The sequence below is a fragment of the Phyllobates terribilis genome, unplaced genomic scaffold (assembly GCF_046119375.1).
Source record: "Phyllobates terribilis strain yellow unplaced genomic scaffold, ASM4611937v1 Scaffold_14__1_contigs__length_39327217, whole genome shotgun sequence".
NCBI classification, from domain to species: Eukaryota; Metazoa; Chordata; class Amphibia; order Anura; family Dendrobatidae; genus Phyllobates; species Phyllobates terribilis.
In genome coordinates this window covers 24,316,770-24,337,925 of record NW_027362774.1, presented here as the reverse complement: position 1 = coordinate 24,337,925, position 21,156 = coordinate 24,316,770, and the positions used below count along the sequence as shown (strand labels likewise).

The 21,156-nt window shown below is 41.5% G+C and overlaps 1 protein-coding gene across 1 annotated transcript in view; it reads left to right on the top strand.

The window, feature by feature from the left end:
- The window catches only part of LOC141175707 (DNA topoisomerase I, mitochondrial-like), a 104,106-nt gene that overhangs the window by 41,221 nt on the left and 41,729 nt on the right, over positions 1–21,156 (top strand). Inside the window, exon 8 of the mRNA XM_073659628.1 lies at positions 1,903–2,024. Coding sequence (XP_073515729.1) covers positions 1,903–2,024 — 122 coding nt within the window. The remainder of the gene's footprint in view (positions 1–1,902; positions 2,025–21,156) is intronic.

Sequence of the window (21,156 nt, the reverse complement as noted above, 5' to 3'; positions counted from 1 at the left end):
TGCCTGAAGTGCTGCCCTCCTTATAGACCCCGGAGTATACAGAGCCTGAGGCTTCCTTCAGCAGGCAATCTTCAATGTTGTTTTCCTTGCTGCGTAATTACTAGCCAGTGATCAGCGCAATTTACAGCCTCATTACGCAGATTAATATAAATTGACGTCTTTAGGGAGGAGGATTGCTGCACCTCCATCATTTAAAATGCTGATTTATGCAATCGCCGGTGACTGTAACTTCCAAAGCCGGAGGAATAGCTTGCGGTAAAATATTAAGCAGCCCCCAACCATTATTTATATTACTCCTAATAATGCCCTCTTGTGTGTCAGAAAGGCAGTAGAGACCCCTCGAGCGCTGGAGCCTCAGGGCTATTACACCCCCCCTAGAGCTAGGTCAACGAATTTCCTTATGCATGACGTTACTGTCATGAGAGTTCTGCAACGCCAGCCTCAAAGCAGACGATGTGCTTATAACTTCAGGCTTCTGAAAATGGCATTGGTTACATTGCACTGTATCCTTACAGGGGTATTCTCATCATCTCTTTGTTGTGCTGAATTGAGGCACCATAGAATATGGATCTGTACTGTGGTCGTAAGGTCTACTCTGCCCCGTTGACTTCAATGGGTTTTCCCACCTCATAACGTGATGGCACATGGCTAAGAGATGCCATAACTTAATGATCTGTGGTAGTCCAACCGCTGGGCCGTCCACTGATTTGGTTCCCCTGCTATCGTCCTGCGCAAAGAAATTGGTGGGTGACCCCATTCAAGGGAATAGGACCTACTGCAGTTCCCGGATTGGGAGGAAAATGTTGGCGTTGATGTGTCACTAAATTAGCATTGCGACCCCTTCATTCTTGGAATCAGTGGGGGTCTCCTATATTGGACCTCCTACCAATCATGATGACACAATCTGAAAGATCAGAATATGCCATCACTTTTATGATCTATGAGGTCATAACATCTAGGACCCCCATTGGTATAAATAAAAGGGGCTGCAACATTCGGTGGCTCCCCAGCCACCGAATTGGCAGTTCCTTGAACAGTCAACAGCTTGCGAGTAAAAATTAGAAGAGGGCGTATAACCAAATCGGCACTGTGGCCTCTTATTTTCAGGATTTGTGGGGTTCCCAAATGTTATCATTAAGTGGTGGCCTACCCTAGTCATTTAATCTGTACGTATAAGGGGAGTCTGTGTATGGAGACCTCTTGGGAGTTGGTCATGTTGACTTCCAACAAATAGCACCTATTTTTCCCATAGGAGCATGCATGACCTATGGGACCCCCAATGGTATAAATAAAAGGGGTTGCAATACTAGGTGACTCCTCTGTGCAGGGGACTGGCTGCATCCCTCTGAACAGTTAGCAGCAAAGAAGGAAAACTTAGAAGAGGACGTATCACAAAATCGGCACTATGGCCTCTTATTTTCAGGATTTGTGAGGCTCCCAGAGGTTCAACATCTACCCGTCATAAAGTGGTGACATATCCTAGTAATGCAAGTACCCTTTAAGCTGGCCATGCACTTGTGAAAAATGTCATTTCAATAAGGGGAGTCTGCATTTGGAGACCCCCTTAGCAGACACAGACAGGGGAGTTGGTCACGTTGACATCCAACACACCTGGTCCTTCATCTCATAGGAGCATGCGTGACTTTTCGGGTAGTCAAGACATGACGACAGCTGACAACTTTTTTTTAAATCTAGCAAATCTGGATATTCGAAAAATTCATTGGCAGATTTGATGATCTTGTTTTCAAGATCCAACTTGTTTTCGGTTCTTAATTTTTGTAATTTATTTGCAAAGTAGGAAAAAAAATTTTTACATGTTGCTTCTCTGTTTTTACCTTGCTCTTGTGTCTTTGAACCTGGCCATGTCTTCCATTTTATTGTGGTTTTTCCAATATGTTACAGGAAAACCTGTCCAGCTCGGCCTTCAGGCAGAAGAAGTGGCCAAGTTCTTTGCCAGCATGTTGGACCATGAATACACCACGGTGGAAATCTTCCGGAATAACTTCTTTATGGATTGGAGAAAGGTAATCATTGGGATTACAGGATGTAAGAGTTTGGGTGGACTGGACTTCGCCATCAATGAGATCTTTTGTTGGTCAAGGAGGATCCATTGACCATCTGATGTCTATGGTGACACCAGGAAAGGGCGGCATACTCGCCAATGGTCCCTTATTTTGGACAATTGCACCTCCGAGGCATGTGGCATTTCCCAGATGTTTTGGAAGTATTCCATGGTAGGAATTAATTTGGTATCTGAAAGGAACCACTTCGATTTTTACCTCCTTAGTTTGTTTCTCCAAAGATATTGTCATTAAAAGTAACATACATGCGAGACTGGAGCTACACAGTGATGTTGAGTGGTCAAATAACGCACCATGTCATTGTTACGTTGGACCATAACCTAAGTGAATGCGGTCACGTTTGTAAACGGAGAGTTGGTGCAATTGGAACACAAGTTACAAAAAAGCCAAATATTGGAAATTTGCTGGTAACGTTCTGGTGCAATATAGCAATATCCTAGTGCAATTTTTGGCCAGCTAGGGTGGGCTTTCGAACACTTCCTCAGACCATGTATGATATTTTTTACTGTACTATTTGTTCTACACACAAAAAAATAATCTTGTTTCTGGTAAATCAAAAGTTGTCAAACTCTAAATACCTTTCCTAAATACCAATGTAAAATTCTTCTGCGCTCCATATGTGAAGCTTCGTCGTACTTTGGAGAGACCTAAGCTGGCGAAGCAGCTGCGTGATTAATAATGAAATGGTAATTAGCTCAGGATGGCAGGAGCAAGCTGTTGCGGGTTTTGTGCTATATAGTAATTCTGTGCACTTAAAGGACCAGCGAACTCCTCACAAATGCTTGGTGTGGATTATCTGCAAGCGATGGGTAGGAAGGTTGGATACTTTTTTTTTTTTTAGTTCATGGAAACTGACCAGTGTTTCCATTAACTTCATCTAACGTTGGCTATCTCTCTGAAAGTCATTCAAGGCTTCACCTTTAATAATATTCCAATATTGGGGTTAACGGCTAGCCCATAGGATGGTGGGTCAGACAAGTAAAACTACAACCTGCTGGATCCTTGCTTTTCTCTGATGTCAGGTCGTGTTTTCAAACTGCATTGCATCTGACCATAAATGTTGGATCCTACAGATTCGGAATAGGCTGATGTCATGTGCATGGCCGGCTCAATTACACCCTTGGCTCTGGCTCATCTGCCATATTAACATGCCAGATCCTCCTGTTGGGGAACATGTTGGACACCCCCATGCACAATAGATTGTAGGCCTATATTGGCAGGCTTTCTTCCATGTTTATGGCCGTGTTAAGGTAGAGATAAAGAAAAACCACTCTGGACTCCCCAGCAGACGTACAACTTTTTATCTTTTGCCTTGGTGCCTCTCACTTTTGCATGAGGAGTGAGTGTTACCGATGATGGTGTATGTCATATTTATTATAATAAAGCATGTGTACAATACTTTCTGGTTCTGCACCTGTCTGGGAACCCACCATTCGTTTCAGCGCCTCTTTTCACATCCCCCCCTCCCCCCCATGGAGAAATGAGAGGTTCTGGAGACGCCCTTAAAGTTGGCCATTTACTCCAGCTCATTGCTGACACATCAGGTCATCATTTGAATCACCGGCAGGCAATTTACAGTCTTGTTTGGATCACAACCATTGATGGTTTTGTTTCTTTGTCTGTTTCTTTTCTTTTTTTCTTAACTTCTCTTCCTCTTTCTCTGGCTTGCTCCCTTTCTCTGGCTTGCCCCCTTTCTCTGGCTTGCCCCCTTTCTCTGGCTTGCCCCCTTTCTCTGGCTTGCCCCCTTTCTCTGGCTTGCTCCCTTTCTCTGGCTTGCTCCCTTTCTCTGGCTTGCTCCCTTTCTCTGGCTTGCCCCCTTTCTCTGGCTTGCCCCCTTTCTCTGGCTTGCCCCCTTTCTCTGGCTTGCCCCCTTTCTCTGGCTTGCCCCCTTTCTCTGGCTTGCCCCCTTTCACACTTGGTTCAGCTGGCGATGGCTTATCTCCTTTGAGAACCAAGGATCGGGCATATTGAAACCGAACACCCTAACATCTAGGGCAAGTCGCAACACCCCAATACCACTAGATAGTTAATAGGTTTTGCGAACAAGCATTGAGTTTAGCTGACGTTCGTCCATATAAAAGTAAAGACTTGGACTCCTCAAGGAACGAACCCTTTTCTCCAGCCATGAATGCCAAGTAATCTGTAAATTCCACAATGTTTTATAATGGCTCCTATTTCCATCCATGTCCATAATTGCCGGCTATATATATATATATATATATATTACATCATGATCCTGCGTGCAAAATCTCAGCCCGGGCAATTTACATTGGGAAAAGAAGGGCAGCAGAACGGTTATTATTCCAGTCCATTTGTACAGATCGCTATTGAAAAGGATAATTTTCTTATTTCTGAAGTGGAAGGAGTCTTTGATCTGAGCTTGAGGGACGGCTGGAATTAGCGAGCGCTCTCCCAACTGAGCTCTGAATGTCAAGATGCCATTTTCTTTTTACATCCCCGTAACATCTCAGCCTCAGTATCCTGACCTATGCCGGGGTCTCTGTCTTTGCTGTTGGAGTAGAGCTGATGCTTTTGTCAGCGCCAGGGCTGGATTTCACAGCACGCCCCTGGCCAGACATCTGCTTTGTTAAATCCTGCTCATGAAAAATGCATGTGCAGAGTTTCCTCGCTGCCTCTCCACTTCTGTACTCATATATTTTTTACATCTCCCCTTACATCTTAAAGGACGTAACACTTGCCAATTAGCACCACCATCAGCCAAGCAGCAAGGAGATGTATAATGCAGAGCTTTTAGAAGTTTTCTGAAAAGTCTCACTGCAGCAACAACTCTGTATCTGGTGGTGCGGGACCTTGGGCATCTAACCGTTCCCATGTAATGAAGATAGAAAGGAGCCTGTTCTGGAAGGATTCTTTTCATTACAGTAGTTATATTCTTGTACATAGGGGGCAGTATTATAGTAGTTATATTCTTGTACATAGTGAGCAGTATTATAGTAGTTATATTCTTGTACATAGGGGGCAGTATTATAGTAGTTATATTCTTGTACATAGGAGCAGTATTATAGTAGTTATATTCTTGTACATAGTGAGCAGTATTATAGTAGTTATATTCTTGTACATAGGAGCAGTATTATAGCAGTTATACTCTTGTACATAGGGGGCAGTATTATAGTAATTATATTCTTGTACATAAGGGGCAGTATTATGGTAGTTATATTCTTGTACATAGGGGCAGTATTATAGTAGTTATATTCTTGTACATAGGGGCAGTATTACAGTAGTTATATTCTTGTACATAGGGGCAGTATTATAGTAGTTATATTCTTGTACATAGGGGACTGTATTATAGTAGTTATATTCTTGTACATAGTGAACAGTATTATAGTAGTTATATTCTTGTACATAGGAGCAGTATTATAGTAGTTATATTCTTGTACATAGTGAGCAGTATTATAGTAGTTATATTCTTGTACATAGGGGACTGTATTATAGTAGTTATATTCTTCTACATAGGAGCAGTATTATAGTAGTTATATTCTTGTACATAGGAGCAGTATTATAGTAGTTATATTCTTGTACATAGGGGCAGTATTATAGTAGTTATATTCTTCTACATAGGAACAGTATTATAGTGGTTATATTCTTGTACATAGGGGCAGTATTATAGTAGTTATATTCTTGTACATAGGAGCAGTATTATAGTAGTTATATTCTTGTACATAGGAGCAGTATTATAGTAGTTATATTCTTGTACATAGGGGCAGTATTATAGTAGTTATATTCTTCTACATAGGAACAGTATTATAGTGGTTATATTCTTGTACATAGGGGCAGTATTATAGTAGTTATATTCTTGTACATAGGGGACTGTATTATAGTAGTTATATTCTTGTACATAGTGAACAGTATTATAGTAGTTATATTCTTGTACATAGGAGCAGTATTATAGTAGTTATATTCTTGTACATAGTGAGCAGTATTATAGTAGTTATATTCTTGTACATAGGGGACTGTATTATAGTAGTTATATTCTTCTACATAGGAGCAGTATTATAGTAGTTATATTCTTGTACATAGGAGCAGTATTATAGTAGTTATATTCTTGTACATAGGGGCAGTATTATAGTAGTTATATTCTTCTACATAGGAACAGTATTATAGTGGTTATATTCTTGTACATAGGGGCAGTATTATAGTAGTTATATTCTTGTACATAGGAGCAGTATTATAGTAGTTATATTCTTGTACATAGGAGCAGTATTATAGTAGTTATATTCTTGTACATAGGGGCAGTATTATAGTAGTTATATTCTTGTACATAGGGGGCAGTATTATAGTAGTTATATTCTTCTACATAGGAACAGTATTATAGTGGTTATATTCTTGTACATAGGGGCAGTATTATAGTAGTTATATTCTTGTACATAGGAGCAGTATTATAGTAGTTATATTCTTGTACATAGAAGCCGTATTATAGTAGTTATATTCTTGTACATAGGGGACTGTATTATAGTAGTTATATTCTTGTACATAGGGGGCAGTATTATAGTAGTTATATTCTTGTACATAGGGGCAGTATTATAGTAGTTATATTCTTGTACATAGGGGACTGTATTATAGTAGTTATATTCTTGTACATAGGCGCAGTATTATAGTAGTTATATTCTTGTACATAGGAGCAGTATTATAGGAGTTATATTCTTGTACATAGGGGACTGTATTATAGTAGTTATATTCTTGTACATAGGGGCAGTATTATAGTAGTTATATTCTTGTACATAGGAGCAGTATTATAGTAGTTATATTCTTGTACATAGGGGCAGTATTATAGTAGTTATATGCGTTTTACAAAGAGTTCAGGGACTTGTTGGCTCCGGACCTGGTGCAGGTCTATAATGATTGCCTCTCTGCAGGGAAGCTCCTACAGTCCCAGTATAGATCTGTTCTGGTTCTCTTAGCAAAGAAGAGAAATCTAAAAGATGTAAAGAACTGGCATCCACTGTCTTTGCTAAACACTGATTATAAAATCCTGGCCAAGATCTTGTATTATCGGCTGAGTGAGGTGGCGGGTGAGCTGATCATCGCCAACCAGACGTGTGGTGTGAAGGGTCGGACGATAGAGGACTCATTGCTGCTGGTGAGAGAAGCTGTGACGTACATTAAGCAGCACAATGTGGGGGCGTATATTGTGGGCTTAGACCAGAGTAAAGCCTTTGATAGAGTCCATCATGACTACCTGTGCCAGGTGTTGTTACACTATGGCCTCCCGGTGCGGTTTGTGCAGTGGCTGCAGGTTGTGTATAAGGAGGCTGCAAGCCTGCCGCTGATTAATGGTCACTTGGCTGAGCCCTTCAGGATCATGTCAGGGGTGAGGCAGGGCTGTCCTCTCAGCCCATTGTTGTATGTCTTTATTCTGGATCCTTTCCTCAGTAAAGTGCAGGATCATAGAGGTTTCACAGGGCTGAGGTGTTGCCTGCAGAGTACAGTGGAGGATGTAAAGTTCTGCGCCTATGCGGATGACGTGTCGGTGGTGGTGTCTTCTAGAGAAGACTGTACGGCTCTACAGCAGGAGATGACAGCCTTCTCCAACGTGTCTAACTCCTCTGTGAACATGGAGAAGAGCGAGGCGTTGTGGTTGGGGGGTGACAGTGATGTCTTCTCTGTGCCCTTCAGAACAGTTCAGGGTCAGATAAAGATTTTGGGAGTAGTGTTTGGAGCTGTAGATGATGGGAAGGTCAACTGGGAGGAGAAGCTGGTGGTGTGTGAGCAGAAGGTGCAGAGCTGGAGACACTGGAAGCTGATGTATCTGGAGAAGGTCCGCCTGCTGAAGACCTTCCTGCTCCCGCTCTTCCTCTATATCAGTGTGGTGTTCCCTGTGCCCGATGTGTTACTCCCCAGACTTACCAATGTCTTCTTTCACTTCTTGTGGGGTAACAGAGTGAATGTGGTCAGGAGAAACATTGTCTATCTCCCCCATAAGGAGGGTGGTCTCTCCATGCCCTGTCCTGAGCTCTTCTTTAATCTCATGTTTCTTATGAAGAATTTCTCTTTTTGTAAGAATTCAGAGAAGACACCATGGTCTTGTTTGTTTAAGAGCCAGATCCAGCAGTTTGTGTCCGTGTGGTCGGTAGGGGACCCCATCAAGAGAATCTCAGGCCGACTAAAGAATAATGTTTCTTGGTATGGTGTCCATGTAATAAGTAAGGTTATTAGATGGAGGATCCTGTATGAGGACGTCAGGCAGCTCAGTAGGAAGGAGTTGTATAAGAACGTGCTGTCATCTCACTTTAGTGTCCATGTTCAATTGAGGGGCGCCCCAAGTCTAGATTTAAAACAGGCTGCAAAAAAAGTACTAGATCCCAGAATTCCCACTCATATGAGAGATGTGGCGTGGCTGGGGCTCCATGGTAAGATGTACGTCAGAGATAACCTAAAGTGCAGGAATGTATCAGACAGATCCTGTCCTAGAGAAGAGTGTCCCCGTATACAGGAGACTATGGAGCATCTGCTTCTAGAGTGTCCCTTCAGTATGCAGGTATGGGAGTGTGTGTCCTTGTCCCTAAAGTTACCGCACCTGGTGGGACAGTCGTATGGTCAGCTGCTGTACGGAGACTTCCAGCCTGAGCTCAGGGCGTACAACCGAAGCTCACTATATGTAATAAATGTGGTGACCATCTATCATCTGTGGTGTGCACTGTGCTGCCTGCTCATCAATAAGGAGGTCCTGTCCTGTGATGGTGTCAGGTATAAGATCCTGGAAAGTCTCAAGTCAGTGTATAAGAAGGACATAAAGATTAACTCGGGTAATGTGAACTGGAGGAACATTCATGTGGCGGGATTTATCAATGTTATCTAATATTATTGTGTAAGTGATGTAACAACACAGTATTTATTTTCTTTAATATTTATTATTTTGTGATTTTAATGTAATTATTCTGTAATATTTGGTTGTCAGTTTTAAATAAAAAGATCATTATAGTAGTTATATTCTTGTACATAGGAGCAGTATTATAGTAGTTATATTCTTGTACATAGGGGGCAGTATTATAGTAGTTATATTCTTATACATAGGAGCAGTATTATAGTAGTTATATTCTTGTACATAGGAGCAGTATTATAGTAGTTATATTCTTGTACACAGGGGCAGTATTATAGTAGTTATATTCTTGTACATAGGGGCAGTATTATAGTAGTTATATTCTTGTACACAGGGGCAGTATTATAGTAGTTATATTCTTGTACATAGGGGCAGTATTATAGTAGTTATATTCTTGTACATAGGGAGCAGTATTATAGTAGTTATAGTCTTGTACATAGGGAGCAGTATTATAGTAGTTATAGTCTTGTACATAGGGGGCAGTATTATAGTAGTTATATTCTTGTACATAGGAGCAGTATTATAGTAGTTATATTCTTGTACATAGGGGGCAGTATTATAGTAGTTATATTCTTGTACATAGGAGCAGTATTATAGTAGTTATATTCTTGTACATAGGGGGCAGTATTATAGTAGTTATATTCTTGTACATAGGGGGCAGTATTATAGTAGTTATATTCTTGTACATAGGAGGCAGTATTATAGTAGTTATATTCTTGTACATAGGGGCAGTATTATAGTAGTTATATTCTTGTACATAGGAGCAGTATTATAGTAGTTATATTCTTGTACATAGGGGCAGTATTATAGTAGTTATATTCTTGTACATAGGGGCAGTATTATAGTAGTTATATTCTTGTACATAGGGGGCAGTATTATAGTAGTTATAGTCTTGTACATAGGGGGCAGTATTATAGTAGTTATATTCTTGTACATAGGAGCAGTATTATAGTTATATTCTTGTACATAGGGGGCAGTATTATAGTAGTTATATTCTTGTACATAGGAGCAGTATTATAGTAGTTATATTCTTGTACATAGGGGGCAGTATTATAGTAGTTATATTCTTGAATATAGGGGGCAGTATTATAGTAGTTATATTCTTGTACATAGGTGGCAGTATTATACTGGGGAGTCTCTGCTTAGCAGAAAAAAAGATGGCCACTGAGGTCCATTTGAAATTATCACAGTTATATCTTTTTTTGAAAATACATATAGAATATCAAAACAAATACATATCTATACACAAACGGTCCACATTGTGGGAACACGATACTGGGGACCAAGATTAGAATTAAAAAATTACACCGTATAAAAACATGTGACACAGCGGCCGCAAATAGCTAGCCTATTTCTCAAAGTATATATAGCTAGTAACTTAGGAGAAACTGGAAACAAAGTGTCTAATCCTCATTATGAATATCACATCATATAGAAAATATCATCTCGATGAAATGTCCTTCACCCTCACAAATAAATAGATCTAATCGTGCCATCCAGAATGCTCATAAATCACTATTATTTAAAACATGTGTCATGCATCAGATAAAATACATTTCTACATTGGCCACTGGCCGCTAAAGCTCCGCTGTATACGTCACCCCGACGCACGTTTCGGTTAAAACCTTTCTCAAGGGGTACTCATGCACACTGACCACCCACCTTAATATACCCTGTGCCAATATCAGAACTCCACAAAGTGCACGCACGCCACATCCCCGCACCGAAAGTGTCCAGTGGCGCGCTCAAACCAATCACCTTACCATTCATCCAGACGGCGTGCCCTAGTTGCTATAGAGAGGCGTCACATGACCGGAAATGTAAAACCTCCGTTGCCAAGGACGCCACCTCCGCTACATGCCCAACCACTATGTGACGCGGCCACACCGTCGCAACCAAGGCGCACAGCGGCGTCGGCATCAGAAAGATGCCAAGGGCCGATGGGCGCATCAGAGCAGCGGAGCAACCGCGTACTGGCAAGGCAGTAGTGATGTATGTCTGGGGAGATCTGAATAATATGTATTTGGTCACCTAGGTATACCCCTATTCAAGAGATCAAAACAGATAACGAATATATATATATATATATATATATATATATATGTATGTATGTATGTTTGTGTATGTATATATATATAATGTATAATATATAGCACTAGTAGGACGCCTATCTATGTTCTAAACACATCAGTTTAATATCATCTCACATCCCAACATAATGGTATTTTCCTACTAGGTACTCCATAGTTACTGATACCTATAGATATAAAAATTTCCACACAGGAGATATAATATTGACCTAGACCAACCAATAAAAATTAAGAATAGAAAATCATCCCCCAATGACACAAAACCATAGCAGTACATTGAATTAATAACCTGAAAGTACCATATTGATACACAAATAAATTGATATTACAGAATAGAGCATTAAACTAGTATATATATATTTTTTGGGGGTTTTTTGATGATGATTAAATTCCATTCTTTATTCTTTCACTCAGGTGATTCATATAGTTGCTCCACCCGTGGGACTCCAAGGTCCATATAGGTCATTTCTTGGTAGCAATTGTTGAAAAAATTCAATGTAGTGAGTCCAAATAGGTCAAGACCAAAACAGACCAAATGCTGCAAACCGATACTGGGTCAAAAGTAACCGCACCGATCTAATGAGGAGTCAATATGCATGAAGTTAGAACACAATAAATACACAAAAATTAAGATTAAAATGACATTAATATACTTATAATACTGGTCACGATATACCTGGGCACCACACACACAGTATAGAGACTACAAAAATGGGACGAAACTAATATTCTCATTAAGCCCCTTGGGGTGCAGGGTCTTTAGCGCCCAAATCCACTTAGATTCCAATTGGGCCAATTTCTGCGAGATGGGGTCACCACGGATACCCATCTCAATACCCTTTACTCTTAAAGTAGTGGAATCACAATTATGGTGCAGCTTAAAATGGCGTGGGATGGTTTTAAGCGTGGATGCATCCACGTGGCCCAGTGCCGCCTCAATCCCCCAACACATGCTCTTACCCGTGTTTTCAATTGGCGTGTGGTCATACCAATATAAATAAGTCCACATGGACAAGAAGCATGATATAGCACATGTAGTGTTTGGCATGTGATATACTTATTGATCACAAACCTTATACCGCCAGAATCACAAAAGTCCGTACTACGGTCTACGTTGGGACAGGCGACACAGTGACCACATGGACCGCAACCACGCCTCCTGCCACCTACTCCATCCATGAAAGTTTGTCCAGGTTTCCCCTCATAATGACTCCGCACCAAATGGTCCCGGAGATTTTTAGCACGTCGAAAAGTAATTGACTGCTTCTCGGAGATGTATCTAGTCCGAATCGGATCAGTCTTAAAGACTGGCCATGCCTTCTCAAGTGCCTTCCTCATTGCCGGGACCTGGGTGTGATATTTAGTGATGAATCTTACTGTCTCCTTATTTGTATTTTCCCTGGAACTATACAGGAGGTTATGACGTACAGAATGCCTGGCTCCATTAAATGCCTTTTTAACTGATCTGCGGCTGTAACCCCGTTCATAGAACCTTTAAATCACAAGACTGAATTTGAAAATCGCTGTCAGTAGAACAGATTCTCCTAAGGCGCAAAAATTGTCCCACTGGGACCGAGCGCATCATATGCTGTGGATGGGAGGACGATGCATGTAGCAAAGTATTAGTGGATGTGGGCTTTCGAAAAATACTTGTCTTGATGCCATGGTCCTCCTCTCTACTCAGTCACATCCAAAAATTCAGCATTATTGGGTTCACATTGATACGTCACATGGATGTTCATGTCATTATTGTTGAGTTTATCCATAAACTCAACTAAACAATGACGAGATCCCTGCCAGATCAGGAAAATGTCATCGATGTAACGTGCCCACAAAAGGACACACACGATCCATCGACATTCTTGTACATAGGGGGCAGTATTATAGTAGTTATATTCTTGTACATAGGGGGCAGTATTATAGTAGTTATATTCTTGTACATAAGGGCAGTATTATAGTAGTTATATTCTTGTACACAGTGGGCAGTATTATAGTAGTTATATTCTTGTACATAGGGGGCAGTATTATAGTAGTTATATTCTTGTACATAGGAGCTGTATTATAGTAGTTATATTCTTGTACATAGGAGCAGTATTATAGTAGTTATATTCTTGTATATAGGAGCTGTATTATAGTAGTTATATTCTTGTGCATAGGGGGCAGTATTATAGTAGTTATATTCTTGTACATAGGGGCAGTATTATAATAGTTATATTCTTGTACATAGGGAGCAGTATTATAGTAGTTATATTCTTGTACATAGGAGCAGTATTATAGTAGTTATATTCTTGTACATAGGAGCAGTATTATAGTAGTTATATTCTTGTATATAGGAGCTGTATTATAGTAGTTATATTCTTGTACATAGGGGGCAGTATTATAGTAGTTATATTCTTGTACATAGGGGGCAGTATTATAGTAGTTATATTCTTGTACATAAGGGCAGTATTATAGTAGTTATATTCTTGAACACAGTGGGCAGTATTATAGTAGTTATATTCTTGTACATAGGGGGCAGTATTATAGTAGTTATATTCTTGTACATAGGAGCAGTATTATAGTAGTTATATTCTTGTACATAGGGGGCAGTATTATAGTAGTTATATTCTTGTACATAGGGGGCAGTATTATAGTAGTTATATTCTTGTACATAGGGGGCAGTATTATAGTAGTTATATTCTTGTACATAGGAGCAGTATTATAGTAGTTATATTCTTGTACATAGGGGGCAGTATTATAGTAGTTATATTCTTGTACATAGGGGGCAGTATTATAGTGGTTATATTCTTGTACATAGGAGCAGTATTATAGTAGTTATATTCTTGTACATAGGAGCAGTATTATAGTAGTTATATTCTTGTACATAGGAGCAGTATTATAGTAGTTATATTCTTGTACATAGGGGGCAGTATTATAGTAGTTATATTCTTGTACATAGGGGGCAGTATTATAGTAGTTATATTCTTGTACATAGGGGCAGTATTATAGTAGTTATATTCTTGTACATAGGAGCAGTATTATAGTAGTTATATTCTTGTACATAGGGGGCAGTATTATAGTAGTTACATTCTTGTACATAGGGGGCAGTATTATAGTAGTTATATTCTTGTACATAGGAGCTGTATTATAGTAGTTATATTCTTGTACATAGGAGCAGTATTATAGTAGTTATATTCTTGTATATAGGAGCTGTATTATAGTAGTTATATTCTTGTGCATAGGGGGCAGTATTATAGTAGTTATATTCTTGTACATAGGGGCAGTATTATAATAGTTATATTCTTGTACATAGGGAGCAGTATTATAGTAGTTATATTCTTGTACATAGGAGCAGTATTATAGTAGTTATATTCTTGTACATAGGAGCAGTATTATAGTAGTTATATTCTTGTATATAGGAGCTGTATTATAGTAGTTATATTCTTGTACATAGGGGGCAGTATTATAGTAGTTATATTCTTGTACATAGGGGGCAGTATTATAGTAGTTATATTCTTGTACATAGGGGGCAGTATTATAGTAGTTATATTCTTGTACATAGGGGGCAGTATTATAGTAGTTATATTCTTGTACATAGGGGGCAGTATTATAGTAGTTATATTCTTGTACATTGGGGACAGTATTATAGTAGTTATATTCTTGTACATAGGAGCAGTATTATAGTAGTTATATTCTTGTACATAGGAGCAGTATTATAGTAATATTCTTGTACATATAGGCCGTATTATAGTAGTTATATTCTTGTACGTAGGAGCATTATTATAGTAGTTATATTCTTGTACATAGGAGCAGTATTATAGTAGTTATATTCTTGCACATAGGGGGCAGTATTATAGTAGTTCTTGCACATAGGGGGCAGTATTATAGTAGTTATATTCTTGTACATAGGAGGCAGTATTATAGTAGTTATTTTCTTGCACATAGGGGGCAGTATTATAGTAGTTATATTCTTGTACATAGGGGCAGTATTATAGTAGTTATATTCTTGTACATAGGAGGCAGTATTATAGTAGTTATTTTCTTGCACATAGGGGCAGTATTATAGTAGTTATATTCTTGTACATAGGAGGCAGTATTATAGTAGTTATTTTCTTGCTCATAGGGGGCAGTATTATAGCAGTTATATTCTTGTACATAGGAGGCAGTATTATAGTAGTTATTTTCTTGCTCATAGGGGGCAGTGTGCTGATACCGGTTAATGTAATTCTTTCCTTGCTTCCTGATATTTGAGCATTTTCAAACTTCATTTTAGGAATGCCTTGCAGGCTTTGAGTCTCTATCTTGATTGAACAATGTGTGGAGAATGGAATTGAGCAGCTTATAATTGGTTTCATCGAGCTACTCTTGATTTATGAAGAATTTTGGCAAATGTGGACAAAATGATGATGTATCTAATTGTATCCTGGCATTTTTGTGTATGCAGATAACGGATGTGCGCATTGTCTGGCCGTGAAGTAAGTACAGATCGTCAGTCGGGGGGGTGATGGCTGCTGAATACTGTAATCTTGCAGCAGAGTGATTGTGTGTTATTGCAAAACTACAACTCCCAGCATGCCCTGACAGCTTCCAGCTATAGCGGCATTTTCAGAGTAGATGGAGCCACAGGTTGGAGATCACATAAGGGGCATATAAACCAGTTTATTAGGGCATATGTACTTCGTACAACCTACTTTTAAGGGGTGCTGTCTTACCCCATAAATTGGGGTTACGCTAAATGGATGACCCCTTTTAATGGTGCATTCACCTGCTGCCTTCTCAATTCCTTTACAGTGCCAAAAATATGATCTGTTATCTATTCGGCACCATAAGTGCCAAATTTAAAGGAATTGAACAACATAGAGCGAAATTAGGATCATGAGAAAAAGCATTTTGCAGTTATAGGATCCATGGATGATCACTAGATTCCTAGCAGCTTTTTAGGCGGAGTTGTTCTTTAAACCTGAAAAACGAAACAAGTCGGTTGTGAGGTTATGGGGCAAGAATTAGAGATCCGTGGGGTAGGTAACAGTTTCTGGTGCTCTATTGAAGGCTACGGATGGTTTTATCTGGCTGAGACTTTGGGACGGACGACCCATCGACGTGCAGAATATTAGTGTAAAGGTTGGTACAAATGGCAACGATTATAAAACATTGGAAGGAACTAACAAAGGATGGTGTTTTATAGTCAAAGAAGTGGTTGCTGTTGGGCTTCCTGGCTGTCCGAATAGGGCCGAGCTACAAAAAATCTGTGCAAATCATTTCTATAACTGTCCATACGATAGCCGGCACTTGCATCTTCTTAAAAGAATTGCTTTATTCATCCAGTGGTATAAAAGGCACAAAAAATGGTTGAACACAACATCGCAAAAATTAAAGAGGCAGAAAAGAAATATCCGCTGCGCTCCCAGGCAACATGTTTCACACCTACATGCACCACAAAGGACTGTGTAGGTGTGAAACATGTTGCCTGGGAGCGCAGCAGATCTTCTTTTCTGCCTTTTTAATTTTTGCACTGTTGTGTTCAACCATTTTTCGTGCCTTTTATACTACTGGATCAATAAAGCAATTATTTTAAGATGTGATGCCGTTTATCGTTTGGACTGTTGGTATTACTGTATTTTGCCATGCATCGGGAATGGTGAGCGGATTGCTCCTAACATTTTAAACCAGCTCTATAGTAGATGTAGAATATTGCAGACATTTGTATTGGACTGGTCATTTCTATGATGGTTGGAGATCTTGAACTTTCCAGAAACTCACACTTCACCAATGATTTCCTCGCAGCCCAGACTACCTTGCCACTATGTTTCTTGGAGAGGTGTGTCTCTGCCACCACCTGCCTCGCTGGTGCACCATGCATGGGGTTGCTTCAGTCACAAGAAAAAATCATTGTGCTTCGGTGGGTCATGGTGATCTCTATGCTACTAGTGGATCCCTGCCTCCTATCCAGCAAGCACATTGCATGATACTCTACGAAACTCTAGTCACATGTCCCCCAAGCCAAACTGTGCCAGATACTATTCTAGTCCAAGTCCTGATTAATAGAATACTACCTCTTTAAAAAAAAATAAAAACTTGACTCTACTTTATTTTAATAATTTTGCATGTATGGAAAGTTATAAAACTTTGCAAAGTTTATAAGTGACTTCCAAACCCCTTCTCTACCTAGTCTATGTTCTTGCCTTCAGCTGTATTGACACAAGAAGGTACTACTTTGGAGTACAGCTGATGGCAGTGATGGGTCAGCTCCTGTCTCCTCCCCTGCTGTGTTGTGCTCCCTCAGAACAATCTCCTGCAGCAGCTTATTCCCAGAGCAAGTGATGACCCATCACTGCCATCATCTGTGCGCCCAAATGAGTACATTATGAAACCAATGCAACTGAAGGCAGCCAATAGACGGGGGGGAAACCGGAGTCTGGAAGCCACTTACATGCAGGTTTTTAAAGGAATTAAAACAAGTCACTTAATAAAAGTGATTTGCAAAGTTTCACACCTTTCCATTCTGGACAAAATTATATAAATAAGAGCTTAAAAGTTTAGTTACTTTTTAAAAAAGCCCTCACATTAACTTTTTTTACTCCTAAATTTGTGCATGGTGTGTAGTGTCAGTGTATTTAATATACTCACCTACAGATGTCTGATCCGGTATCCAGGTCCTCTTCTCGGGGCACGTCGCCGCTCTGCTCCTCTTCTCGGGGCACGTCGCCGCTCTGCTCCTCTTCTCGGGGCACGTCGCCGCTCTGCTCCTCTTCTCGGGGCACGTCGCCGCTCTGCTCCTCTTCTCGGGGCACGTCGCCGCTCTGCTCCTCTTCTCGGGGCACGTCGCCGCTCTGCTCCTCTTCTCGGGGCACGTCGCCGCTCTGCTCCTCTTCTCGGGGCACGTCGCCGCTCTGCTCCTCTTCTCGGGGCACGTCGCCGCTCTGCTCCTCTTCTCGGGGCACGTCGCCGCTCTGCTCCTCTTCTCGGGGCACGTCGCCGCTCTGCTCCTCTTCTCGGGGCACGTCGCCGCTCTGCTCCTCTTCTCGGGGCACGTCGCCGCTCTGCTCCTCTTCTCGGGGCACGTCGCCGCTCTGCTCCTCTTCTCGGGGCACGTCGCCGCTCTGCTCCTCTTCTCGGGGCACGTCGCCGCTCTGCTCCTCTTCTCGGGGCACGTCGCCGCTCTGCTCCTCTTCTCGGGGCACGTCGCCGCTCTGCTCCTCTTCTCGGGGCACGTCGCCGCTCTGCTCCTCTTCTCGGGGCACGTCGCCGCTCTGCTCCTCTTCTCGGGGCACGTCGCCGCTCTGCTCCTCTTCTCGGGGCACGTCGCCGCTCTGCTCCTCTTCTCGGGGCACGTCGCCGCTCTGCTCCTCTTCTCGGGGCACGTCGCCGCTCTATTCATGAGCCGGAAGTCTCTTTAGCCTATCTAGCCTCATTCTGTGCTCCATAGACTTATCCTGTAACAGTTTACAGCAGAACTAAGAGAGTCTGCAGAATAGTGATGTCACTGAGAAGAGGAGCAGAACGGCCAGAGAAGACAGCAGGAGGTGAGTATATTAGCACGTTGACCCTACACTACATCCACATATTCACAGATATAGGGAAAAATAATGTTCATGGAAGGCTTCCTTAGAGGGAGTCGGTACAATCTGTCTGGATAATTGAAGCCCATAGCCCCTCTAAACATTGCACCTTTAGTGCTCGAATCGCAGTCTCCATTCTGCAGAAACTGAAGTTTAATAACTTGGCAGCTCGGTGCACCCCGAGTGTGGCTAAACTGCTCAGTGCACCGTTCTGACCATTGGTTTTGCATGTTCCTGCCTCCCTCACTGGGTCATTGACAGCACTAACTTCCCTGGAGTGGGCAGGGCTTGCAACATCCGTGGGTACAAAGGTGCCCTGTGAGTAGTTTAGCCACACCCAGGGTGCACCTAGCACCCTAGTAATTTAACTTCAGTTCCTGCAGAACGGAGGCAGCAATTAGAATACTAAACAGTTTTGTCTTTTTTTGCTGCATTGATCAACCATAACTCTATGAACTTTGGTTTCGTACCGTACTTACATGTCCCGTGAAGTACCATGAGCCCTTTCCTTTCTTGGGGTTTACAACTTTTTGAGGCTATTTCCAAAATTTGTTCTGCATGTCCTCCAAGGACTGACTTACAATTTTTCCCCAGCTGGGCCCAGATAATGTAATGCACAGCAGAAAATTCTTAAGTTTCATTCATCTGTGAGGTTCCCTCCTCTGCAGCGTTTATCAGGTTTTGCTGCCAGAGTCATTCTGATTGTGGAGCAAATTCAAATTTGTGTCCAGGTATAGGGAAAACACTAATGACCCCCGGTCCGGCTGTCCAGAAGCCATCACTCTTGTGGGTAACGTGGACAGCTGCATTCAGGAGTGTGAGATTGAGTTCAGGTCCGCAGAGACCCCGGAGATGGACCTTCAGATGAGGCGACGGATCACCTCTGGCACAAAAACCCGTGTTCAACACAAATGCACAAACTTTCATTTTTTTATTTTTTCTTCCCCTCTGTCAGCCGCAGGAATGTTCGGTACAAAGTGGAAGATTTGTAATTGCAGACATCGCTGCGCGGCTTTTTCCTTGGGAAATCATAAAATGGTGAACACAAGACGATTTATGCTGCTCATCTCAGCCAGGCCACCAGAGTCTCAATGCTCCTGACTCTGCAGACATAGATCTCGCTGCTTTGCCTTTTTACGTAATTATGAAGTTTCTTAACGCTGTAAGCAATCATTATAAAGGATGAACTGAGCAGGTTGTATCATCGCTTCTTTTATGGGGAAACATATGTCAGAATGTATCAGACGGGAGGATGGGAAAATGAGACCGAACGAGAGATAATGTCTCTGATCTTGCATTCCTTCTCTAATTTGCACCTCCCCCTCCTTTTCTGTTGAACTTCCTCCCCGCGCTTTGGCGCGTCTGTTGCGCCATTTTTCCGCGCGCTTTGGCGCATCTGTTGCACCATTTTCCCGCGCGCTTTGGCATGTCTGTTGTGCCGTTTCCTTGCACGCTTTGTCGCGTCTGTTGTGCCATTTCCCCGTGCTAATGCTCCCTCTCTTGCGCCTCACCGCGCTTTTGCGCTCCATCTCCTGGTCTAGCATTTTAAGAATACCTTAGCGCACCTCTGCCCCAAAGTGTTCACTTTGCCAAAAGCTGCTTTCTGTCCCAAGCTTTTGCGGATCAGCGGCATCATACGTCAGATAGTATTTGTCCCAGTTTATCATGTCCACGGCACCAGTCCTCTTCCATCCAATGTTCCGCAGTTCTTAATGGCATTCTTTAAAAAATATGGTCTCTTTTGGGGAGGGCATTTTTTTTTTCTTAAATGCCTCGCTTTGTGCACCTGTCCTTTCTTTTTCTTTTGCCTCCCCGTGCTTTCACTCATTTGTGCACCTGTCCTTTCTTTTTCTTTTGCCTCCCCGTGCTTTTTGCACGCCCTCTTGCGCTTTCATGGTCACTCTTATGTCTCCCCGTGTTTTCACTCTATTGCGCTTTCCTATTCTTTTGCATTGTCTTGTGCTTCCCCGCTCTCTTGTGCCTACCGAAGCTTTCGAATATTCTGAATATTGCATCCTATCTTTCGGCAGCATCTTATTAGTCAGTAGAATCATAAACTATTGATTTATATAAATTTGTGGGGATTTAAAAATTAGGATAAATTAATTGTATTCTTTTAGATTATTCTAGTCCAGTGGGCGGTGTCTCCCAGTGATGGACAGCCTCTTTTGTATCATCATGCCCCGCCCACTGGACTCCTAGGCTCAGAATGAGCATGAATATAAATGAATAAACCACGGGTCATACAGAATTTGTTGGCACAAAGCTATATATCAATCTGCTCGTCTCCTCCTGCTCCACGACGCGGTGCAGGAAACCTTTCCGCATGTTCAACATGAAAACATTTTATTAAAACTTTTCTCCACGACTTCCTCACAACTGAAGGTCCTTTATGGACGTCTTACTGTCCCGTTTGCACCACTTTAAAAGATTTACCGTATGGCGTTAAGTGTTGTCTCCAGCTATCATCAGGGCTCCGTCCTATTGCTTAATCCCTACCTAAACCTTATTTACAGCGCAGCACGGGCGCCGGCCACACAAATTCACATATTTATAGGTCACCCTGTTTAAAGACAACTGAAGAGCGATTGCTTAAATAGCGGGAATCC